The sequence below is a fragment of the Stenella coeruleoalba genome (genome assembly GCF_951394435.1).
Source record: "Stenella coeruleoalba genome assembly, chromosome: 17".
Taxonomy (NCBI): domain Eukaryota; kingdom Metazoa; phylum Chordata; class Mammalia; order Artiodactyla; family Delphinidae; genus Stenella; species Stenella coeruleoalba.
Window position 1 is genome coordinate 18,708,637 of NC_137163.1, and position 27,261 is coordinate 18,735,897.

Genomic DNA, 27,261 nt, shown 5'->3' on the forward strand with positions numbered 1-27,261 from the left:
ACTTCTTCTACATCAGCATCAGAAGCCCTGATTCTCTCAGCTTTTACATCTTTTTGTTTTGTTTTTGTATCTTAATTTTTATTTTATATTGGAGTAGAGTTGATTAACAATGTTGTGTTAGTTTCGGGTATACAGCAAAGTGATTCAGTTATACATATATCTCTTCTTTTTCAAATTCTTTTCGCATTTAGGTTATTACAGAATATTGAGCAGAGTTCCCTGTGCTATACAGTAGGTCCCTGTCGGTTACCTATTTTATATATAGCAGTGTGTACATGTGGATCCCAAACTCCCAATCTATCCCTTCCGGGACCACCACACACCCCATCATCTGAATCCTTCCTTCCTCCCTCTCCCTGCTCCCATCACCCTAACCGTCACCTCTGCGGGTCTGGATTACAGCACTAGCTTGCTGGCTATCCCGTGTCTCCTCCCTCAATCCATCTCTACATGTTACAGCTAGAATAATCCTGCGTGTCAGTGTTTCTCCAGAGTTTACAGAATAAAATATTAAAGCTGTAGCTTAGTATCCAAGACCTGTTATCATTTGTCCCTGACCTCCACTGTGACCTCATTTTCTCATTATCTCCCTGTGAAAGCCTTTGGCTCATGCCCAGGGGTCCTCCTTGAGTCTTCTGTGTCTTATCTGTCCTGGCTTAATAATGATAGTCCTTATCTCTTAGGGTTGTCATTAAGATTGAAGGAAACAATATATGAAAAGCCCCTGCCGTGACATACGGTTGGGCTCCTGATGTTATTGTAGCACGTGGTTAAAAATACATATGACACCTTTATGACACTCTCATTAACAATCTCTTTTTAATGATCAGTGCCTGTGTAGTGTGCCAGTGGCATCCCTCACTCATTAGGATACCCTGAGCATAAAGAACATTGTAACAAACACACACACGCCCATCAGTCATACTGAAAAACTAAATCGTTCTAACTTAGTTCTTTGTGGTAATCATTCTAGGTCTCATCTTTCAAATGAGGGCGTGCACGATATAGTCCTCCGTCTTGTGGAGCTTCGCTGTGACCGCCAAAAGTTAAGCAGCCACTCAGTTACTATTATTTTGAAGATCAAAGAATTTGCCTTGTTTAGGTTCCAGGGATGGAGTGTTATAAATCCACTATGCTGTGTAGTATTTTATTTTATTTTATTTTTTGGTACGCGGGCCTCTCACTGTTGTGGCCTCTCCCGTTGCGGAGCACAGGCTCCGGACGCGCAGGCTCAGCGGCCATGGCTCACGGGCCCAGCCGCTCCGCGGCATGTGGGATCTTCCCGGACCGGGGCACGAACCCGTGTCCTCTGCATCGGCAGGCGGACTCCCAACCACCGCACCACCAGGGAAGCCCCTAGTATTTTTTTTTAATAGAAGTATAGCTGATTTACAATGTTTCAGGTGTACAGAAAAGTGATTGAGTTATACATACATATATGTATACATACACATATATATTCTTTTTTAGATTCTTATCCATTATAGGTTATTACAAGATATTGAACATAGTCACCCCCTGTGCTATACAGTAGGACCTTGTTGTTTATCTATTTTATATATAGGGTATTTATCTGTTCATACAAAACTCCTAATTTATCCCTACCCCCCTTCCCACTTTAGTAGCCATAAGTTTGTTTGCTATGTCTGTAAGTCTATTTCTGTTTTGTAAATTAGTTCATTTGCATCATTTTATTAGACTCCACATATAAGTGATATCATATGATATTTATCTTTGTCTGACTTACTTCACTTAGGATGATCACCTCTAGGTCCATCCATGTTGCTGCAAATAGCATTATTTCATTCTTTTTTATGGCTGAGTAATATTCCATTGTGTATATATATATATATATATATATATATATATATATATAACCACATATTCTTATTTTTGGTGGATGGCTAACATTTATTTCATACCTGCAGCTGCACATTTTTAAAAATTTTTATTGGAGTATAGTTGATTTACAATGTTATGTGAGTTTCAGGTGTATGGCAAAGTGAATCAGTTATACATATATGTATACATATACATATATCCACTCTTTTTTAGATTCTTTTCCTATATACACCATTACAGAGTGTTGAGTAGAGTTCCCCATGGTATACAGTAGGTCCTTATTAGTTATCTATTTTATATATAGTAGTATGTATATGTGAATCCCAATCTCCCAATTTATCCCCCCCTTACCCCTTGGTAACCATAAGTTTGTTTTCTACATCTGTAACTCTATTTCTTTTCGTAGATAAGTTCATTTGTACCCTTTTTTTAGATTCCACATATAAGCAACATCATAATTTTTTTTTCTTACCTCTCAGCGTGCAGATCTTAGTTTCCTGACCAGGGATCAAACCCGTGCTCCCTGTAGTGGAAGCTCGGAGTCTTAACCACTGGACCGCCAGGGAAGTTATACCACATCTTCTTTATGCATTCATCTGTCGAGGTACACTTAGGTTGCTTCCATGTCTTGGCTATTGTAAATATTGCTGCTATGAACATGTATCTTTGCAAGTTAGAGTTTTTGTCTTTTCCAGATATATGCCCAGGAGTGGGATTGCTGGATACGCTGTGTAGTATTAAGGTGATCAAGGATGTCACACTGGTGCACTTGCTGAGAACAGGGGCGGGATGCTTGTTCATTGTTTATAAATGTACCTTTATTTAAATTGCCTGAAATCAGGCTATAAAAACAATGCTGTACTGAAGCAAGACTACTGGACTAGGAATCTGAAAATCTGTCTTCTGAGACCTATTTAAGAGCTAATGGTGTGATCCATTAGCATCCGTTTATTTCTTGGTAGAATGTGAATAATACCTGTCTTCTTAGAATACTATTGTAAATAAATTACACTTGTGAAAATGTCTTGTTTAAACTGATCATTTGATTTCTGTCTGCAATTTGCACATATAAAACATAGTGTCGGGCTTTTCTGGTGGCGCAGTGGTTGAGAGTCCGCCGATGCAGGGGACACGGGTTCGTGCCCCCGTCCGGGAAGATCCCACATGCCGCGGAGTGGCTGGGCCCATGAGCCATGGCCACTGAGCCTGCGCGTCCGGAGCCTGTGCTCCGCAACGGGAGAGGCCACAACAGTGAGAGGCCCGCGTACCGCAAAAAACCAAACCAAAACAAAACATAGTGTAATATGCAAAGCATGTTAGAAAGATTTTCTTTATATTTGTGGTATTTGCTGAAAACATTGTTTCTTCGAAACCAAATTAGGTTCCTTTCTAAGATGTAAGTAACCATTACACTCAGAGTCAACTGCAAGTAAGTATGGAGAAGGTTTTTCATTATTATTCCTTGTTGCTTTTGCTGTTGGTATTCCTGAAGGGAAGGAAGGCACACGGAAGAAAGGGATTTTATAGAGAAGAGGTAATTTGAGAGATATGACTATTTTGGGGTGCATGAAAACAAATTTGAATTTTTCTCCTTTATATTGAAAACTGACTTGTTTGATAAAAACCAGATTTATTGGGGCTAATGTCTGTGCTACCAGAACAATGCAAAGGCTGCACTACCCCTTGGAGGGACGTCGCAGGTCTTTACCCAGCTAGTCTGGTCGAATAACAGCGGCAAAAACAGCAGCCCCTGCTTCAATTCTTACTGCTCAATAAAATCAGAGCACTGCTCATCTTCCAGACTGCAGACAAACCTGACCCAGAAATGACGAGACTGGCCCCAAATCTCACGACTGAGCCAAAATATGAAACAAGTTCTACCTGGCTCCCAGCTCTGTGTTCCTTCCGTGGTACCACGCAACCAAGCTGGTTGTGAAAATAACCGTGACTTCAATCCAGAGGACAAAGACAAAAGTAGAGGGTTACTACAAGATGCAGCACTTTTTCGTTTTACTTTGCTTATTACATAACATGCGTGCTGGCCTCAAATGTGTTATTAATAATTCAACCACCGCTAAGGCTGTAAGTGAAGGCTGACAGAGCAATGCCCATCCTCAGTAGGAGGAATGACCAAGATTTGCAAACGGGGAGCCCAGTGACTATGTTCCCAAATCGTATTTTGATTAACCGCGAAAAATATTGAAAGGTGTTGAAAAAGATGATTTGTAATTGTAATATAGTGCGTGTCTCAAGGACATGAAAGGCACTGATGTTTTTAGCGTCTCCCCTCACACCCCTACCCCCACCAAGTGGAAACGGGCATTATGATGACATTTATTGCTATCTATGTTTTTAATGATTAAGTTTTGGCTTAATGACTTAAAAGGAGCCGTTAACTCTCAGCCCTTACTTAGAACTGCATATTACATATGGCCTGAAACTGTGGGTTTACACGTTACCTTGAGGCAAGGGACTCAAGAGTATGTCGTATTAAAATGGAAAATCTTTCTGAAGTTTCCCACCCTTAAGCAACTGCCTATCGTCTCTAAAATGTACTCGGACTGCCCTCTGCTGGTTGGATGGGAGAACAGCGAAAAGAAAAGTGATGAACATTGGTTTCAGCATTGAACGCTCTTTGATTAATCTGAATTTAATAGAAATGGAAACTACCAAGTGGTCAAGACAGAAAAACAATAGGACAGAAAAAGAATTCTCACTCGTCACTTTGCAGTGTAAATATAAACCCAGACTCAACAAATTGCATGAAAAAGCATCCCAATGTTGAACTGAAGTCTTGCTTTAGGGTCATTTGATCAGTAATGTTGTCCCACAGCTATCGACTGTGAGTGACCAGAGCTCATTTGAGTTCTGAGTAGATTTGTCTCAGGTCCCCTAAACTGTAGGACAGGAGGCAATGGAGCCTCGGGACAACAATGTTGCATTTGTTTTCATTCATTTGTTCACTTCATAGCCTGGTGCCCTTTATTGAACCCTGGTGGCAGATGAAAAGATTGGTATCGGGCTAGAGGGCAAAAACAGAGGTAGCTGAAGATCCATGGAAAATGTTATGTGTTTCACTGTAAAATGCTCTCGCATTTCTCCAGTGTTTATCTACCAAATTCATGGCCATGATAAAATCTAAAAAGTATAAATTTACTCAACTCATTGCACTAGATTCAGAATTGTAATCTGTCTTAGGTACCAGTACTTCCTGGCTTCTTGGACCATATCGTTTGGATTGGAGGTGTGGCTGTGCTCCTAACTGCATGCCTTTACACAAGTCCCCAAGTTTCAGCGAACTCAGTTTCCACATCTGGAAAATGGTGATCATAAGGGTATGTCTTGGGTTATTTGGAGGGTTAAGTACGATACAGCCAATATTCTTGGATCAGTGACTAGCACATAGTAAATGTTCAATAAATGTTAGCTGCTAATATTATTCTACAGTCAAAAGAGAGGGAACTTCTGCTAAAAGCTTCATTCACAGAGGAGCCATAAAATCATTCCCTGACATGAACGTGTCTAATATTCAGAGAGCAAAAACAAGAAAAATGCACATTCAAATTGGTATAGCCACTATGAAGAACAGTATGGAGGTTCCTTAAAAAACTAAAAATAGAATTACCATATGACCCAGCAATACCACTCCTGGGCATATATCCGGAGAAAAACATGGTCCGAAATGATACATGCACCCCAATGTTCATTGCAGCACTCTTTACAATAGCCAAGACATGGAAACAATCTAAGTGTTCATCAACAGAGGAATGGATAAAGAAGATGTGGTATGTATATATATATATAAATACACACACACACACACACACACACACACACACACACACAATGGAATATTACTCAGCCATTAAAAAGAATGAAATAATGCCATTTGCAGCAACATGGATGGACCTAGAGATTGTCATACTGAGTGAAGTAAGTCAGACAAAGAGAAATATTGTATGATATCCCTTATACGCAGAATCTAAAAAGAAATGATACAAATGAACTTATTTACAAAACAGAAACAGGCTCACAGACTTAGAGAACGAACTTATGGTTACCAGAGGGGAAGGATGGGGGGAAGGGATAGTTAGGGAGTTAGGAATTGACATGTACACACTGCTATATTAAAAATGGATAACCAACAAGGACCTACTGTATAGCACAGGGAACTCTGTTCAATGTTATGTGGCAGCCTGGATGGGAGCAGAGTTTGGGGGAGAATGGACACATGTATACGTACGGCGGAGTCCCTTTCCTGTGCACCTGAAACTATCACAACATTGTTCATTGGCCATATGCCAGTATAAAATAAAACGTTTAAAAAAATGGCCAGGCAATGATAAGTACCCCTCGAGGGCTTCACTTATACACATGGACAGGAAGTTGGCCCCATATGTGCTTGCCTTTCATCTTAGCATCATTCCAGTCGTTTAAACTAAAGAAGACTTGGCATGTGACTATACCACATATCAGATGTGCACGTTTGCTCTCGAATCTGTTAGCAAACATTGAAAAGGGAGAGGGATTTCTGGCCATTCTTCATTTCAGAAACAAAAAAAAGGATAGCTGTGTGCTAGGTGAGGTTGCCATGTTAGAATACCGGGACACCGGACAGCTGGCAGCTGACCAGGGGATTAGGAGAGTGAGTTAGTAGAAAGAGAAAGGAAGATGGACTTCAAAAATAGGACCTGCTATCTCTGATTGCCAGAGGATGCACTGCTGTATGTTCCCGAAATGAAGCACTAAAATTCTCAGACTAACGTGGTACAGCCAAGACTTTTGGACAAACGTCCAGGGCAACCGGGAAAATCTCAACACTCGCTTGAGGCAGAAGAAAGTTCTATGTGTGAAGAAAGAGAATTTTACGACAAGTTAGCTGGGCAGGTGTAATTTGGTTTAGAGTGGGCTTAAGCCTCTTGGGGCAAAGCCCAAACTCCTTAGCATGACACGGCAGGACCTTCATAATGGGAGCCTGCTAACAGCTCCAGCATCATCCCTGCATCCGTCACTATCTCACATTCCAAGCTGCCTCCACACCGAACCACTTTGCTTCCGGAACACAGCATCTCTTTTTCTGTTGGACCTCTATGCAAGTGAGTCTGATACCAAGCAGGACCCTGTGGGGCTCCAGGGCACAAAAGCCTTTCTCCATCCCCCATTTCTCGATTACAGGAAATAGGCTTCATTCAGCCTCCATGACCTTCCATGAGTTCCAAGGGCAGGTTCAAACAGACACTAACTAGGGAAGGGAGAAGACGCAGAGAAAAGGGGAGGAACAGTCAAAAGAAACAATAGTGCAGCCTTGGGTCAGGTCTTGGTTCCCCCTCAAGGGATATACAGAGCGATATCTTTGAGCTGTTTTGCAGGTACTGAAACCTCCACCAGGCGGGAGAAATTAAGGGTATGGTGCTCACCAGTGTGTAGACCCCAGACCTGGTGGAACCAGAAGGTTGATGATGCTGACTTCCACTTACCTCACCATCAACCAATCAGAAGACTGTCCACAAGCTGACCACACCCTCTTTGAACCCTTACTATAAAACTCACTACGCCCTCCAGGTTGGGACAGACAGTTTTTGAGGACATTAGCCTGCTGGGGCCCCCTTTGCCTGGCAAAGCAATTAAAGCTATTCTTTTCTACTTCACCCAAAACTCTTGTCTCCAAGATTTAATTCGGTTTCAGGGTACAGAAGCTATATTTGGCTTCAGGTCCTTCTGCCTGGAATGCCCTTCTCCTTATTCTCTCGATACTTTCTCGACTACCTCAATTCATTTTTCAGACACCTTGCATATCACTTCCACCAAGAAGCATTCTAACACCTCTCCCCTCTATAACCAGGTTAGTTAGCCTTCTCTCGTGCTTCCACAGCATCCCGTGTTTATCTCTAAAACTAGCTTTTTCTATCTCTATTGCACATTTATTTATAGACTCTCCTCCTTATGGACAGTTGCTGGGTCTTATTCATCATCATAGTTTCATCTCTTGTACAATGCCTGTCCTAAAATAGGTTCTCAATGTATATCTTGAATGGTTGAAAAGACTCTCTTACTTTCCTTAGGAATAATCCAGAATTTCTACTTGAGAGGTTCACTTTGTGGTTGATTGTACCTTAGTGGTGAGGTCACCCTTTGGGCATTGCTTAAGGAAATGTCAACACTTTAAAAGCCCTGACGTCAACAACTGCTCTAGAATTCTTCTATTTTTAAGAATCTCCACCAATGTATAATTTATCATTATTTGTATACAACAGTTGCCCTGAAGCAAGCTGACATTTTAGCTTTCAATACAACCAGTGATATACTAAAGCACGTTATACTCTGAAAATACTCGTTCCAACTGATGAGAGCTGCATACAGAGCTATCCACAAAATAAGAGGGGCTTTGATTCATTTGCTCGGTGGTACTTGAAACGTCTTAGAGGGCTTCACATTCACTGTCCTATTAGACTCCCACAATAGCCCTTTACAGGCAGGGATTGTATTTTCCAATCTTATAGAGGAGGAAATCATGATTGCTTTATAGTTTTCCCAGACTTATTCTGTAAACGAGTGGGTGCCAGAGTTGACACTCTTTGCCATTTCTAAGTTGGATCTTGCATCTGAACTCCAGATGTGTATATCCAACCACTTCTCAACATGGATACCTAAGGAATCTCAAACTTAAAAACAAACTTGACATGTCTGTATGGGTTAAATTGTGTCCCTCCCCTCTGAAAAAAATTATGCTGAAGTTGTAACCTCCAGTATACCTGTGAATGTGACCTTATTTGGAAACAGAGTCTTTGCAGATGCAGTCAAGTGAAGCGAGGCCATTAACGTGGGTCCTAATCCAATGTGACTGTGTCTTTTCTTTTGACATCTTTATTTGAGTATAATTGCTTTACAATGTTGTGTTAGTTTCTGCTGTATAACAAACTGAATCAGTTATACGTATACATATATCCCCATATCCCCTCCCTCTTGCGTCTCCCTCCCACCCTCCCTATCCCACCCCTCTAGGTGGTCACAAAGCACAGAGCTGATCTCCCTGTGCTATGCGGCTGTTTCCCACTAGCTATCTATTTTACATTTGGTCGTGTATGTATGTGACTGTGTCTTTTTAAGAAGAAGAGACAAACATACAGAGAGAATGCCTTGAGATGACAGAGGTAGAGATTGGAGCGATGCAATTGCAAGCCAAGGAACCTCAAGATTGCCAGTCACCACCAGATGCTAGGAAGAGGCAAGAAAGAACTCTGTCAGAGTCTGAGAGAGGGCAGGGTCCTGCCAACGCCTTGATTTCAAGCTTCTAGCCTCCAGAATGTGAGTGAATACATTTCTGCTGTCTTAAGCCACCAGTCTGTGGCACTCTAATACAGCAGTCTTAGAAAACTAATACAGTGGCCCAAACCTAACATTTCATTCTCTTCCAAACCACTTGCTCCCATAGTCTCTTGTAAAGCAGAAGATGGCAACTTCATCCTTGATCTCAGTTTTGTTTCCTCTCTTGCTCACACTCCAAACCCTATCCATCACCACACTCTGCTGCCTTTCCCTTCACAGTGTGCCTAGAGTCCAACCACTTATCACCATCTCCACTGCTGCCACTCTGGTCTGACCGTCAGCATCTCTCTCACCTGGTTTATTGCAATAGTCCCTTAAGGAGTGTCCCTGCTTCCACCCTTGTTCCTGTAGAGCCCATTCTCAGCCCAGCAGCCAGCGTGATCCTGTTAAAACTTCAGTCAGATCATGCCACCCTTCTGCTCATGACCTTTCAGTGGCTTCGCGACCAACACAGAAAAAGGTAGAGTCCTTTCATTTGAATACAAGACCCTATATAAGCTGCATCCTCCAGCACTGCTTCCTGCCTCATCTCACCCCACTCCTCCTGTTCACTTCTCTCTGGACCCACTACCCTACTCGCTGAGTCTGGATCACACCAGACATGCCCTGAACTCAGTCCTTTGGAAGGACTGTTCAAATCTCTAAGGCCTTTTCCCTTAGACACCTGCTTGTATCCCTCTCCTAGCTTCAGGATTCTGCTCATCACCTCTAAGCTAGGCTTTCCCTACCCAACTTATTTATTAAATGATAACTCTGCTTCCTCTGACCCTCCTACACTCTTTACCTTGTTTTGTTTATCTCCGTAGCACTCATGAATATCTTAATATTTCATATATGTGCTTTGCATTTGTTTATTGTCTCTCTCCTCATATTAAAATGTGCTGTATAAAAAAATAAATTAAATTACATTAAAAAAATTTTTTAAAAGAAAATAAATAAATAAATAAAATGTAAACCCCATGAGGACAGGGACATTGCTTTCTCCCCTGTCTCTGTAGCATCTAGAACCATAGCTGACACGTAAAGGAATTCAATAAACATGTGTTGAATAAGTGGCTGAATGAATAGTCTCTTAAATCAGTCTGCTACTTTTCCCATTGACACACATGACAAAAAAGAAATCCAGTGTCAATGACGTAAATGACCAAACTAGGTTAGCTTTTAAAAAGCTACTGAATGCATCCAATATGCTAACAATTTATTAGCATTCTGCTGAATTAACCACCATAAAATATTTAAACAATTTAAATACCCTTGTCAGACTTACCTGAAAAAACTAATAGATTCAAAAGTGGAGGAAAAAAAAAAAAAAAAAAGTGGAAGAGGAGAAAGAAACGAGAGAAGAAAGAGGCAGGAGGAGACCTTTTATAATTTATCAAGATGAGAGTGTTCACTATCAAAACAAAATGAACAAATACCATAAGTAGATTTAAAAGTGAATGGTTTCAGGTGACACAGAATTGCCTGAAGGAGGTTGATGCTAATTTGGGGAAGCCCTTACACCTTTCCTCAACTCTGTTTTAGCAAGTCATCTGGATTTCTTTTCTATGTTTGGAAACCAAATCTACTCAAATCTCTGGACTAAAAACATGTTATGTTTAGTTATTGGAATCTTAGCCAATTTAGCAAATGATTCCCGAGTGAAATAGTGCTTTTTTGGATTAGTAGCAAGCAAATTATACATTTATATTCAATTCTGTAAGAACAGTCAGTGGTGCTGATAAAATAGAAATCACAAATATCTTATTGGGTAAATACAATCTCCCTAACATAGGAGAATGTCCCAATGGAGAGGAATACGCTGGGCGATATGATAATTCAGGCCTTTGAAAACACAGAGGAAATAACACATGGAATGAAACAACGGGAGAAAAACACAGCTAAAAGCACACACTCAAGATCTGACAGGTTTACTGAACTTCAGAGGAGGCTCCACTAGGGCAAATCTGTAACACTAAGGACAGCATCCTGGTGAGGAAAGCCTGGGACACGGAACATGGGATGGGCATGTTTGAACAGATACTGTCAAAGACTGTGGTCCTCTGGAATTCCCTGAAATACTTGGAGCTGCAGAGGTGACTCATCCCTCCTTATTTAGAGTTAGTACTTTCCCCCGCAGAGACCTCTGGCCGAGGATGTGTCCCCACCTTTCTCCTGGACATCTCCCTCAGGGTAGCCCAGCTGAATTCACGTTGGGTTTGATAAAGAATAAAGAGATTTTACCCCAAAGCAGTCGCAAAACTTAACTAGCGTGTGTTAGCAGGAGCCAGTGTACCAATGGCACTGGATTTGAAGGATGCTTGATCAAGAAAAGAACATAAGACTGGATAAGAAAGAATCCCTTAACCCCAGGGGATGGTGCAGACCCCTCAGGGATGAGGATTTGGGTCCCAATAGTGGAGAGATGACCAAGACCTGGAGAGGAAGGTGATAGCTGCTGGGGGAATTCAAGGTGGATAATCACAGAGAGATTACGAGCATCGGTTACGGTCCTAAGACCACCTGCAGTGCTGGGGTTAGTAGTTTGTCTGACTTCCTTGTTCTAATTCTTCCCTTAGGACAAGAGGCCCACAGGAACCCTGGAGAAGTGGCTCCTGTGACATGCATGGAGAGGTGGATTTATTTGGCACAAGGAATGGAAAGTGGCAGTCACCAAGGGTGCTGTTCAGAATTCCAACAAAGAGCCATCCACAGGGAGTGCAGGTATCTGACAGCCTCCAGTTGCAGGTGCCTTCAATCTTCCTTTAGCTTTTAAGGCAGTGATCTGAGGTCCTGCTCTTTCTGGGCAATCCACAGCCCATGCCTGGAGTAGTAGGTACAAGGGCTTATCTCTTCTAGCTAGTGTGGGATTCCTCTATGGGCAACCTTGGTGCTGGAGCTCCGTAGTGCGTTTGGTTGAGACTTTCTCAGAGCTGGAACCCAGTCTGGAACTCCTCCTGCCTACTATTACTTCCTTTTCCCTTCCCTCTTTATCTTTCATAGGCATTACTTCCAACGAATTGCTTGTACTTTTGCCTCTGTCCTGGGTTCTTCTTCCCAAAGGACCTACCGCATAGGTCTGTAAATATGCTCCCCATTGATCGATGAGAATGTAGGCTTGGATAAATGGACTCACCTCAAACCATACAGCTCTTAATGGAATATTTTTTCCTATTTGAATGTTTATTTAGTTTCATGCTGAATAATATCCATGAAACTATGCCTTTGCTGTGCCAATTATACTTTCCTAATGAACACTGAAAGCATAACTTTAAAAAAAAAACTGTCTGCGGCAACTCATACTCAACTAGCATTGGGAGAGAATGTAGCGTATCCATGTGCCGAGAATTTATTTGCCCCATAAAACTTTATTTTTAGACATAAAATATATTTAGACAACTTTTCCACTCAGAAGAAATGGAGTAGCTATCATCTCACCAGGAAACCAAAGCAAAGGTATTGATAAAAGTCAATGCCTATGACTGCCAGACCCTAAAATACATACCTTCTCTCTCTTATCTAAATAAGTGTCTAAATAAGACATTTATTTAACACGTCTGTCAAACTAGGAAAGGAGATAAATCCACTTTCCTGACCTCCAAATCAATGATCCATTTCTGTGGCCTCTAAAATGAGCATATGCGCCTTAAGAAATATTGAAGATAACATCTTACACAGAATGATGAAGAAAATATTCTGACTATGTTTTAAAATTAAAATGCTTTACTAATATTTAATATAGGTTGACACTAGTTCATACATTTCATACACATAAATAGGGTATTATGTTCAAAAATTGAGACAACTGTTAAAATAAATTGTCTAAAAGTAACAAATCTTTATTCATCCACTGTTAAATATTTTATATGCTTATGTATATAAATAAATGAATTTACTCACACTTCAAAAAATTTCCACACAGAAGTTTTAATGTATTCAGCAAGATGGCATATTTAACGATCAATAACATGCATAATTTCATGAAAAAGCAATGCGGCCCAGTATACTGATGCATCAGAATGTCATTGCTTCAGCTAAACTGTACATTGACTCAGGACATCAGGGCTATTTAGAATGGCACATTAAACTATATACAGGGAATTCAACAATGGCCTTCATCTAGAATATCTCTCATACATACATATCCAAGGATAAAGCTTGGGGTTGGGAGACATGAAAAATCAAAATGCCACATTATACAGATACCTCCACCTCTTGTTAGGTTTACAACAGTAACTATCATAATTTCTGGCGAAAACTACTAGCCACAGCCCTCCACCCTCGTCATAATTATAGAAAAATGACAGTCTTTGACAATTAGTTTTTAGTTCTGATGATGCTTTCAGTATTATCTAAGTCAGTTGAGTGCACAGTGACATCTTTGAAAATGTTTGAATAAAGACCTAATAAGTTTATATGGAATGTTTAATTTTTATGTTATTATTTTCTCTGCTATAGAAGACTGATTATATAACATTTTTGTAATATATTGATACACATATTTAATTAGTAGACAACCTATAAGGTTAAGATTCACTTGAAATAGATTCAGAGCTAGGTGAAAAACACCTAGCCATTTTATACCAGAACTTTTCAAGTGCTGATAAGATCAATTTTTATAGAATATATTGATTGGAACACAAGAGTAAGGTATTGTCATTAATATTCATTCATTCTCTGATTCAATATATAATTACTGAGTACCTGCTATTTGCCATGCTGTGTTCTAGGCACTGAGGATAAAGCTGTAAACGAAACAAATAATTCCTTTCTATAAGTCTTACACTCCAGTGGAGAAGAGGACAAACAAAATAAACAAAATATATATGCTATATATGCTATATTGAAAATATGTAAGTGCCATGGAGAAAGTGCAGAAAATAAGAACAGGGAGTGCTGGTGTGAGATTCAAGTTTAAACTCAGTTCTCAGGGAGGGCCTCCCTACAACGGTGACAACTGACTTGAGACCCAAACAGGGTGGGGAAGCAAGCCATGAAAAACTCGAGAAAACAGGGCTCTGGAGAGAGGAACTTGTATTGACCTATTGCTCGGGGCACAGCTTAATACATGCTCACTCTAAAAAGCTGAGCTTTCAAAACATTAAAATACACACACACACACACACACACACACACACACACACACACACGTATGTTCTAAAGATGATCACCTCTCTCCAAAACCCTGGACCCCTCCCCCATGAATACATTAAGTTGCCACCTAAGACACTGGTTCACTTAGTCACAAACTTGAAACATGATGTTGAGGATAGAACCTTTGTGATTATGACCCAGAATTCCAGATTCTGACATATGAAGAGGTGTAAATTCACACTCTATGTGTAAAGGTCTAATGGTATATCTCAGACTAGAGAACCTTCTGATGTCAGTTCCGGGGGGTGAGCAGAAAGCCAAGCTCATTCAGGAAAGGACTGACTGGACGCAAGGCAATGGAGCAGACGGAAGCCACATAGTCCATAACCAGAATTAACGGACCAGAGAAATCATTCAGGCAGCTAAGCGCTCTGGAGAACTTTGCAGACCAAAGCGGCCTAACTTTTTCCCTATCATGCAGGTTTCGCCTAAGTTCTTACACCTAAACTCATGAGCCCTTGGTCGTGACAAAAAAGAAGTTCTAAAAGATGACATCTGTCAGAAACAGTTTTGTGTAGTCAACATTCTTCTAAAAACTTCTTTGGGAGAAAAGGGTCATATTTTTGGATATATAAAATACGTAAAATCCGGGAGAACTGAGTGATACACGACCATGAAGAGCCTGGACTTTGCAGCCAGACTGCTGAGGTCTAAATCCCAGCTTTCCTACTTGCTAGGTACATGACCCTGGGTGTTCTTAAGGTCTCTGTTTTGGTTCCCTCGTCTTTAAAATGCAACAATAATATCTATTCCATAGAGTTGTCACGATGACGATTAAATGAGTTAATATTTGAAAAAACGCTTAGAACACCGCCTGGCATATATTATACCTATACAAATGCTTTTTAAATAAAATAGAGTAAATTTAAACTTCCTTTATAATATTACCTCCAAAGACTCACCTCCTGAACCTTCACCAAAGAAAAAAGATTTACTGGCATTTCCTGAGAGACTGTCTTTTACATAGAAATGTTTAAAGCAGAACTCTTATATATTATGAGTCTAGAAGCTCCACATGTCAAGTTTATATCAAACCTTTAACTGAATTTCAAAGTAAATTGTATAAAAAAAGATGACCCCAAAAGATTATCAAATGAATACTTTATTAGAGTCATAACACTTATAAAATAAATTTCTTTTCATCATGGAGTTACCAGATTTTAAAACCAACCAACGCTTCCTCATTTTTACAGCTAAGATATATAAAGAAATTCTCAAATGCCGTAATTTTTGTTCAAGTGCTTTGTCAGTCAACTCACAAATCTAGATCGTGATTAATTTACAATTCTAAGTATTCACAGTTAGATGAGTTTTAGGCTTGGTTCTTAATGTTCTAGAAGCAATCCATTTACAAAAGTGTCACCAAAGCAGTTTCATGAGATCATTTAATTTAATGCCACCAAGCATGGACCTGTTATACCTTGGAAACAAAAATACAATCTCACAACTAAATCTAGCAGACTAACTTTTAACAATTCCAGCCGGAATGGACAATATATCCTTATGGCACATATATGACTCTGTAATATACAATTCGTAATTCAGGGTTAAGAGTGTGGCATGGAGCTAGAAAAACCAGGGAAGTCGGATATTATAGAAAAGCTATGACATCAGTATAAAGTCACAAGACTGATATCCTCTTGCCGCATAGTAAATATACCTTTTATCTCTGTAGTTACCTCACAAACCAAACCCTAATCAGATTCTTCTTTCTAAGGGATTATCACATAAACAGGATTTGATCATTGAGCATTGATTATGCTACTCATTCAGGATTGTTCTACGTTCCATGAAATCTAACAGCCCAGCTTATACATGGCACTTGTAGTGGATGATTTAGCCAAAAAGCAAAGGGTTGAAAGTATAAAATATTCAAAAGCCCTCTTTTCCCAGAGGTATAGCCCTCTTGAGGCAAGAGATAAGTATCTTGTCTGGACGGGTGGTGTGAGCTGGGGGCCTAACTCTGACTTGTTCTCCCCTTCAAGCCACTTTTGGCATGTTACCACGACCAGGGTCTCTGAGGAGGGTTAAAATACTTTTCTGTGCTATTCATATTCAATAGATGTCAGGACTGTTCTCTAAACACGTGAGGATCTACAACTTGAAGTTATATTTCGTACTCTGTTCAAATTTAACTCAGAGTCATGTAAAAGAATTAGAAGTAAAAAGTTCACCCTTTGGAGAGCTCTACTGGGTAAAGCCTCACATATCCACACATAAATATCTGTATATTCATGCACAGGGTAAACAGCTGCATTTGAAGCATAAATAAACCCACAGGAAGACATCAGGAGCTAGATACCAGTTCCAGGAGTGGTTAGTGGTCTCTGGGGCTCTCATTTTAAGGACGCCAGATGAGCATTTTGCTCAGTTGTTAGGAAACACTTAGGTGGATTAAGCAACTAGGGTTCATTTCATTTTTCCTGTACCCAAGACTCTGCTTGAATTAGCTTGAGAAACTAGAGCCCCTTCAAGGGTAAGTATTTGACCATTAACCTAAAGGCAATGTAATTACTGCATGAGACTGAATACTATGTGGCTTCTCTAATTCGCTTTATACCTTTCAGGATCAGTTCAATAAAATACAGAACCCATAACCAAGGTTTTACACCAGAGGTCCGCAAACGACAGCCTGCAGCCCGCAGGCCAAATCCAGCCTGCTGCCGGTTTTGTAAATAAAAATTTATTGGAACACAGCTACACTCACTCATTTACTTACTGTCTGTGGCGGCTTTCATGCACCCATAGAGGTGAGTAGTTGTGACAGAGACTGAATGGCCCACAAAGCCTAAAACATTTACCATCTGGACCTTTAAAGAGTGTCGATGTCTGTTTTACACTAACACACAGAGCTCAGTGGGAAGTTTATTTGAAATGTGTTTTTCTTCAGGAGTTTTAGTTACCTATTAAAATTAAGGTTCAGGTGACTCAGTAACTAAACACAAGAGATACCCCTTTTTCTCATGAACAATATCTGTGTATTTTATGGATGTAAAGGGAAATTTTCTTTAAAATAAGAAAAAGAGAAAGAGACAGATGTAAAACGAAAGGCTATTTCTCGGTTTAACATCATACTGAAATTAAAATTCCACCCATGAAATGAACCAGAACTCATACTTAAGATTCTCTCCATATACTAAACAAATCACTTTGGGGATGTTGTTATATCTGGACAAAATGGTATCCAAATTGACGAGACATAAAAAGTACACAAATGAAACTAACACACAGGCAGCGAGTTTGTAAGGGGTGTTACGGTCGCCATCGTCGTAAGGCCAGACCCAAACTGCAACCGTAACAAGCTGTCGTCACAAAGGCAAAAATCTAAGAAAAAAGAAACAACAATTCACATCAGATTCATAACCCCGACTTTAAGAAAACATTTGTCCAAAGGAGCAACTGTCTGAAGACTGACCAGCCTACTTAAAGATACTTCAACGCTAATGAGAATCGTTTACATTCCTCTCTTTTCTTGATGATTTTATCCCCTCACACCATTAACCTTTCTTTTCAACGTTCTGGCCCCTAATAATTTTCTCATTTGTGGACAGCCTTAGGGTGAGCCTTTTTTCACGTACTGGACTCACTTGTTAAGCAGTGGTGAAACCCCTAACATGGTACATATTCAAAACTTCACGAGGAGATGTCTATTTGCACAGTGATCTCACAGCCAAGCAAAGTGCAGCTATCAGGACTTGAGGATGCAGCAAATCATTTCTGTGACAATGGAAAGTGACCTTAGAGCTGAAGAGAGAAAACCCACAGAAATGAATCATCAGATTGGCGTGGGAGATAGCCCTCAAGTCTGTACTTAGCTCTGAATCACTGTTCTTTGCATTCAGCAAGGATTTCTTTAGCACCAGCTATGTATACATCAGTACATTTGGTACATATAAACAGATAATAGGTACTGTCCTCACCCTTTTGGGGTTTATGATTCATAGAAAACTACCAAAGCAGTTAAATATGTTAAAACGTTATATGTAGTACAGGAATCCTTTACAAGGAAACCAGAGCTCTGAGAAGGAATATCAGATCCACCTACAGAACATTTTTACAGCATAATTACCATTCTGCTATTATCCCCACCCTTCTTCTGCTGGTTGTCTCTCTGATACATCTCTGATCTAGGCATTTTCTGTTGAATGAGAATGACCACTTTATTTTAAAGTACACATGTGAAAGTTTAATTAGAACAAGAAATCACAACCACCATGGATTCTGAAAAGCTGACAAATGTCACAAATATTCCCAAATCTAAAACAACAATCTTCTTGTTTTATTACCTGCCTGATACATCTTATTTTTGGAAACACACTTTCTTTGATATCCTTTTCACAAGACAGTGTGCTCTTCATAAGACAACGGCATTAGAGAGATTTTGTAATCTTGGAGAAAATCTAGTATTTCCTCTTCCATGGTTGATCAAAATTTGTTTGATTTCAATAACTTAGAAAAGTTTATTTCAGTTTTATACCGTATTTGTAATGACATGCAAACTGTAGGTTTGTCAAATTTGGGAAACCCTCTATCACATTTCATAAACGATTTATAAAATTTCAGGACATTTCAAAATTTCTTGAGCAATGATACTCTTTTTGTTTTTTTTAAAGACACCAATTGTACTTGAGCATTTGTTACTTTTTTTAAAAAAATTTATTTATTTTTGGCTGTGTTGCATCTTTGTTTCTGTGCGAGGGCTTTCTCTAGTTGTGGCAAGCGGGGGCCACTCTTCATAGCGGCGTGCGGGCCTCTCACTATCATGGCCTCTCTTGTTGCGGAGCACAGGCTCCAGACGCGCAGGCTCAGTAGTTGTGGCTCACGGGCCTACTTGCTCCGCGGCATGTGGGATCTTCCCGGACCAGGGCTCGAACCCGTGTCCCCTGCATCGGCAGGCGGACTCTCAACCACTGCACCACCAGGGAAGCCCAGCAATGATACTCTTAAATGATAAATCTCAAAGTGTAAATCTTAACTACACTCTGAGTTGCTCACATGTAGTTACAATTGTCCTCCATGTCCTCTTTGCAGTGGCAGGTTATGAATTTATGTTATCCTCATTGATCTCAGAATCCTGTGGGGCTGCATACACGTGGCTCCCCCCAGTTCTGTTTATAGTACTGCTCTTGTTTGTGCCTTATAAGCACAGGAATTCTGATAAATTCTACCTCTAATGACTCCCATCAAAAAAAGAAAAAGAAAGCCTGGTGCATTTTTAATTATGTTGAGGATACACCTGAAAGGAGAGAGTTTCTGTTTTGACTAGGAATTCGCTTATGCTTTTGTTCATCCAATGATCTGATCAGCGAGGTTGTTCCCCTGTTGTGAGTCAGCTCAGCTGATTTCACTCACTCACACTGGGCTACCTGGCCCCTGCATGAATGACCACTTTTGATACCTCTTACTAGGGAAAAGGAGTTTTCCTCTCTCTAAGGTATATTGAAATAAAAACAAAAGTGAGGGACTCAGTGGAATGTCACAAACGAATGGCTCATGCATTTAGCTTCTGTCATTAAAACTCAGAAACTAAAGATTTACGTCTACTGGAGGGTATGGACGAAATGGGGATTAATGTAGAACTTGAAGCATGTAGAGGTTTACTAGGGCAGCTTCACTTAGAGACAGAAAGGGAAGGACAAACCTCCCTAACCATGTCTGAAGTTACACCAGGTAGAAAGCACAATTAGTTCTTTTCACAAAGTAGACTTTGTGGTGCAAGGTCAGCTACTACCGCTGACAGGTATGATCTTACATGAAGTCAGCCTCCTGGTGCTTCAGTTTCATCAACCACAGCACTGGGGTAACAACTTGGCTCATAAGGCTACTGTACAGATAAACAGCTATTATATGTCTAATGCTGACGGTTATTAGTAAAGAAAACTATTGTTGCCGAAGGACTTTCTTGGAGACCTTGACAGGGGAGGGGAAGCGCTGGTAAACTGTATTCATCAAACACTTACTGTGGCTGCCACGTTGATGTTATACTGGTTATCGTTCAAGAGCGGCTGCACAGCCATGGTTCGATTGCAACGTAGATCGTGCAGCGATGTGGCAGCTGCTTCCAGCAAAAAGGCTCCAAAGTAGAAGACGAACACTGTAAAATGGTAAGCGAGATCCTGAAAGAGGGTGGAAAAGGGAGACAGCTACAATGAAAAAGAAGAGATTTTTTCTTCCGTTCCTTATTTCAAATGAAGTTTACGTGCAGGAAAATTAGAACACTGAGACAGTCTTTAACTGCATTTGCCATTTCTTTTGGCTCCCTCAGCAATGTCAAGCTGTCAGAATCCCAGTGAAAATCAACTGACCCGTTGCAATGGGCCCAGTGGCAAACCTTCAGATCCACTGAATTTTAGAATGAAATATATAATTTCAGTTTCGATTAAGGTTCCGTAGCATTCCTATCCTTAAAATTCAAGTAAAACAGCATTTAAATTACCTCCTGTTAGGGTTATTATATAAATCTATTTTATTAGTGTATATTATATCGTTATATAATTATATACACATTCTATAATCATTTTATTTTTGAGCAATTATTATTTTTATCCATTAGATTGTCATCCCATACACTATGGGCCTATGAAATCACTGAATTCAATACCTTATCTCCCGATATTCTAAAAAACAAAACAAACATATACTTCTACAAAAAAGCAGAGGAAATTTTCATACAAAACTCAGCTGTGATTAAGTTATTTATCTCTCGCTGCATTGATGTGACACACAGCTCTTAAAATTCACGTCGTCTTAGGTGAGTTAATACACCATCAACACATCGCTGTGTATTTTTGTTAACAGTTCCTACAGCAGGTACTTACCATTTATTATTATACACCTGACAATCACCATTTGTTATTTCCATTTGAAGTTTTCATCTTAAAAGGAACGGAAAACGTTTGATGACATGGCCTGCGACTCTTGGTACGGTATGCTTCCTTCACCAGCCTCATCCGATGCCACCCTCTTTCCTCTTTGAACATCAGCCACTCTGGTCTCATCTTGGTCCCTAGGAATCACTCTATACCTCAGGGTTGATGCTCTTTACGCATGGTAGCGTCTCTGACCGGAAAGAGTCTTCCCACAACCAATTACTTGCGCCTGTCCCCCAGCCCTCCACACCGTTCCCCCCAATAATACCACCTTTCTACTCCTGCTTAATTTTGCCTCCTTCCTCCTTTACAGGAGTATCATACAGGAGTATCAGAACTGAGTTGTGCTGAAGGCTTTCCCTGTCCAGTCCTGTTTCCTCCCCCTTCAGCTTTCATAGGTGTTACCATCCGATAAACTTCTTACACGCCCAACTCTGTATGGCTTGGGTCATACTATCCAGCTATCCGTACTGGCCTTAGGGTCCTACGCACTCTAGAGTGATGGAGGAAAAGACGTAGTAAGGAACTCATGGCAATGGTGGTGACAAAATCACGACATAGGCTCCTAGGGTTCTAAAGTCAGGCATGTAAGTTGTACTGGGGAATTACACGTCTTGGAAAAGCAGCTCCCGGTGTCATCCTGGGCCATCGGAGAGAAGAAACACTTGATCTTGAGACACCAAGTGACTAAGTATCTGGAACTGCTCATTAAGAATGGAGTTCTATCAAAGCCACCAACTCATAAAGTCATAGCACTGCTTCTTCAGATGGGAAGGGCGCATCAGCGATCAAGCTGAGCTGGGCTACAGGGCACAAGTCTGCTGCGTGAGCAGGTAGCGCAGGCCCCCATGTCACCCACCAGGACGGGACTGCCCTCCTTCCTCAGCCCACACCTATGGCCACGTGGGGGAGGGGAGCCCTTAGGTCCAGATGAAGGAGAAAGAAAACACCTGTGCTTGTTTCTAATGGCACGCTACGCTGTTGCAAGGTGAAAGGGACAGCAGCTGCATTGCACGTGCATTATAGCCACACTCGGGGCTGGCTAGGAAAGACAGAGGTTAGGGGATATTTTCCGAATGGATGCAACGATGAGTGGTGCAGCATGTCACACACTCTGTTAAGAAAGCAAAGCGGCCCAAGGTAAGAACATACAGAGACTTGTGGTCAGTGGTGAAGGGTCTGGCAGGGTAGTCGGGGCCGTGGAGAATAAAAAGGCTACAGGTTTAGAGACAAGAAAGTGTGGAGCAGGAAGACGGACATATGGGATGAAGCATACAGTGTGAAGTGTGACCTTTCTGTTACGTGGTCACGCCCACCAGAAGCACCCACCATGGGATGGCGCGTATAGAAAATGACCCGGCCAGCTGATGCAACCAGCCTTTGTCACCAGTTACCCGGGTAGAGGCATTGTGGGTACAAGAACAGAGTCGCCACGGCTGGGAGGAGGAGGCTATGTCAAGGCCCAAGAGCGTGGACTCCCAATTGCCAAAGCTGACCCAGCTACCGCCTTTTCTTAAGGCGGAACCTGCCAGCAACAGAGACTGACTCTGAGACCCTGATATGGCGCTATTCGCACCTGGTACCAAATTGACGAAACTCAGTTCCTACCTCCCTGGGAGACACATGGTTCATTCTCACAAAACAGACACTCATTCTGAGTATGGATTTGCTTTTCTTCCCTGCAGAACCTCAGCCTCCAAGACTATCCAGGGACTTAGAGAATGCCTGATTTATAGGCGTCTACTCAACACAGCATCTGACCAAGGGACCAACTTCTCAGCAGAGGAGTGGGAATGGGCCCACGACCGTGAGTTGTCTTGTACGCTGCACCATCTAGAACTTGCTGGCCTGAGAGCACGACAGGATGGCTGGCTGAAGGCACACCTGGAGGCACTACCCTGTGAGGATGTGTGGCCATCTTTCGGGACGCGATAGACACGGTGAAAAAGAGTTTTCAATACGGTGTTGTGTCCTCATTGGAAGAGTGAGAACCAAGCAGGGAAGGAGTTTCTCCTCTTACCATCGTCGCTCCCACTTACCTGATGAAAGACTGAGACTGCTGTCCCCACAACTCTGGGCTCTGCATGATCAGAGGTCCTGGTCCCCAGGGCATGTACTCTCGCTAGAGGATACAGCAAGCATCCCATTGCACTATGAGCTACGGCTGCTGCCTGTGTACTTTGGATTCTTTGTGCTCAGGGATCAAAAGGCAAGAGGAGGAATCACCATCTTGACAAGAGAAGGTAGGGTTGCTGACACACAGGAGGGCAGGAAGGAGTCTATGTGGAACTCGGGTGATCTACTTGGGGCCCTGTTAGAACTCTCTTGCCCAACTGTGACTAAAATGGAGAACTGCAGCAATACTGGCCTGAAAGGATAAAGTTACCAGGGAGGGTTTGCATCCCACCACCAGCTAAACCTCGGAGAGCAGCAGACATGAGTGCTGAACAAGGGGAGTTTAAAATGGTCAGTGGAGGCGGGAGGTGACCAAGACCAGCTGTGGCTCTGAGACCAACTCCAGTCAGAGGGGCTGCAGGTTGGCCCTCTGCCCTCTCTCTTTTAAGTTCTGCTTCAGGAAGAGAGGCACACTGGAACCCCGGAGGAGCAGGGCCCCAAACACGCATGGAGAAGTGGAACCACATGGTGCAAGAAAAGGTCTGGATCACCCACGGCACGCGCTGAACACGTGTCCCTTCCAGAAAGAACCTGACGTTCTGCTGTGAGGAGCACAGTTAGCGGACAGCTTGGGCTTCAGTGGATTTGAGATCTGCTGCTGTGTGTGAACTAAGGTCACATTCTTCCTGGGCCACCCTCAGCCAATGATGGCCCAGAGCAGATACTGGTGCCTGGCCACCTTCCCCCAACACAACAGTCGTAAAGGGAAGGCTGTGCTCTGGAGCTTCTCACTAATTTGGCCAAGACTTTATCACTCTCTAAGACCTTTCTGCTTTATCCTACATCCTCCCTCTTTTGAAGGTGTTATCCCCTCCCCTTTCCCTCAAAAAAAAAAAAAAAAAAAAAATCTCTTATACTTCTAATCCATCTTAGAGTCTGCCTCCCAGTGGCCCAGAGAGGATACGTACACTCTTCTTGTTCCCTTCTTGGCCATTAACATAATTGTAATTGTTCTGTCAGTTGTGTAATCGTTTCCTCACTGCCACTGTCTACTCCAACAAACTCTTTGAGAGCCACTACCAGGCCTGTCTTGTACACCATTGTATTTCTAGGTCTTAACATAGGATCAAGCATATACTAGGTGCTCATTAAATATCCCCCACCACTGGAGAGCTACACCCACATTTATATCTGGCCACCCTGGACATCTTATTCGAATTCCTGCCATGCGTGGGATGTGTGCACAAAGGTCTTCCTCACTCACAATTTCACTCATGGTTTTGGACAATACAGATTATTTGCTCTAAGCCAGAGGTTCTCAAAGGTTAGCGTGTATCAGAAGCACCTGAAGAGCTTGTTAAAACACAGACTACTGGGCACCAGCCCCAGAGTTTTTGACTCTGTGTGTCTGGGTGGAATCTGAGAATCTGTATTCTTAACAAGTTCCCAGGCGATGCTGGGGCTGCAGGGCAGGGAACCACCCTTTATGGACCACCTGTCCGAAGCCCTTGGCCCTCCCCCATTAGCAGAGGACCCCATCCCGTTTCTGTGTCTCCGTCACATGCTCTTGCTTTTCTGCCAATCTTCCCAACACTCACGCACCCCAGAGCCCAGCTCACCTGTCATCACCTCAAGTAAACTCAGCCTCAAGCATGCCTTGAATATTTTCAGCAGCAGGTAACTCTTTCCCACATTCTTATCTCCAGCCCATGTTCTGCTTCTCAGCTCAAGGTCAAACTTACTAACTATTAAAAAAAAAAAAAAAAAAGCCACGCTGTATATAGGGGGATCCTGTTTTACACAATGGCAGCATGAAAAAGGGATAATAGTCAATCTGAGCTGTAGTTTTCTCATTTGTAAAAATGAGGACAGGGCTTCCCTGGTGGCGCAGTGGTTGAAAGTCCGCCTGCCGATGCAGGGGACACGGGTTCGAACCCTGGTCTGGGAGGATCCCACATGCCGCGGAGCAACTGGGCCCGTGAACCACAACTACTGAGCCTGCGCGTCTGGAGCCCGTGCTCTGCAACAAGAGAGGCCACGACAGTGAGAGGCCCGCACACCGCGATGAAGAGTGGCCCCCGCTTGCCGCAACTAGAGAAAGCCCTCGCACAGAAACGAAGACCCAACACGGCAAAAATAAATAAATTAATTACTAAACTCCTACCCCCAACATCTTCTAAAAAAAAAAGGACAACCATCATTTTCTGTAAGGTCAAATAGGGGAATGAATGTGGGGACAGAAAACATAGCTCAGGACATTTTAAAAATATTAAGTGATTTCCACACTGGGCAGATGGTCACGTGTGCCAGCTACATTTTGGGGGAAGAAAGGGAAGAAACATGTTTAATTGTACAAGGCCTTTTTTTTTTTTTGGTATCTTTTATTTCTCTAACATATATCTTTCCTTAACACTCCATCTTCCAAAAAGGGAAAAATAAATATGACATCTGTTTAAAGTTAGGTGCAACGGTATTATTGCCAGTCCATATAAAAACAATGAAGAAAAAGCATCTCAAAATTAAAATCTGCTGCTTTCCTCAAATTAGAAGGGGGCAAGTTTTTAGCACTTAATATATGTTATTACATATCATATTTTTATTTCACCATTTACATCCACACTAGAAAGCTTGGGAAAAAATACTGAGGACATCAGCCATGAATATTAATTTAATCTCATGATCAATAAAAACTAGAAGCTATACATACTGTAGGTAATATCTCACAATGGATACTTCTAGAAAATAAATTCTTTATCAACACGCCTTCTTCCTTCATGCATGGCATACAGGCGACATTAAACTGTTATCACAGGGTGGGTGGGAAGCAATACTTTTCTGAGCAATTAATGTCTAACAATTCCAGAATGCAGCAATTAAAAACTGTTACCATCTGGTGACAACTCCATGATATGCATGGCTCAAAAATTTACCTGGCTGAGAGTATATAAGATAAATTTAAAAATCTATCAAAGGTAGCCATGCGGTCAAAAATGACTAAGTATGTAGAAAATCACAAAGTATGTCCACCATATGACAAGACTGTGTACTAACAACCGCTGCACTGTGTCCTGTGCGTGGCTGTCCCCATTTTCCCCTCAGTAAGAGTGGCCTACTCCAGCTAGAAAGCCGTAAGATAAACTTTGCAGGTGACCTATGGAACAGATTGGCAGTTTCAATTGTCCCTTCCATAAAGTGGTTTAATTAAAAAAAAAAAAAAAAACCAACGTTTTATTGTATCTGAACATCAGATACAATGCTACAAATTGGAAAGAAATACAAATTTAGAAAACCTAATTAAACCTAACAAATTTAGGAAACCTAATATTCATGCTTATACTCAATACCGAAGATAAGACTCAATATAAAAGAAAGGAAAGAAAAGGGTATGGACGTTATGTCTAATAAAACCAGGAGTGATATTGGAAAAATATGTAAACATTGGTAAGGCGCACGCATCAACCAGTTAGACAGAACGTTGAGCACTGCAGGATCCTGGAGACTCACTACTTTTCCAGATATTAACTCTTTAGTTGCTGGGCTACTAGGAGGTCCAGGAAAGGGCCAGGGTGAAAGGGAGCACAGCACTTAGGAAGAGGCAGTAGATTGGGGAAATGGCTATGTATTAACCAGTACCAAAGTACCAGTAGGGCTATACTACTGGTACATACTGGCCAAATACCATCTTCAAGCCTGATATTAAAAGAGCCTGGTGGCACTCACCAACATTAGGGATTGACTGATTCATTCATGAATTATTTTAGGAAAGCCAGGCATTTAGAAAAAGGAGATTAAGCATCTATTTGTAACTTAAATAGGGATTTTTGATCTTCATCACTTGAGTAATGATTAGAAATATTTTCTCATCGTTAATGAGAAATCAAGGCAAAAATGCAGAGATACGTTGTATCAGGAACCTAAGAAATAGGACTTTCAAAGTTTCAAAGTGCACGCCTCAGCGTGTTTAAGGACTTATGGT

General features: G+C 41.5%; 1 protein-coding gene across 1 annotated transcript in view; it reads right to left on the minus strand.

Annotated features, from left to right (window-relative positions):
• Positions 1-14,864: 14,864 nt before the first annotated feature.
• The window catches only part of MAL2 (mal, T cell differentiation protein 2), a 28,095-nt gene continuing 15,698 nt past the window's right edge, over positions 14,865-27,261 (minus strand). Inside the window, exons 3-4 of the mRNA XM_079901575.1 lie at positions 20,262-20,417; positions 14,865-17,625 (exon numbers count right to left, since the gene is read on the minus strand). Coding sequence (XP_079757701.1) covers positions 17,554-17,625; positions 20,262-20,417 — 228 coding nt within the window. The 3' untranslated portion in view covers positions 14,865-17,553. The remainder of the gene's footprint in view (positions 17,626-20,261; positions 20,418-27,261) is intronic.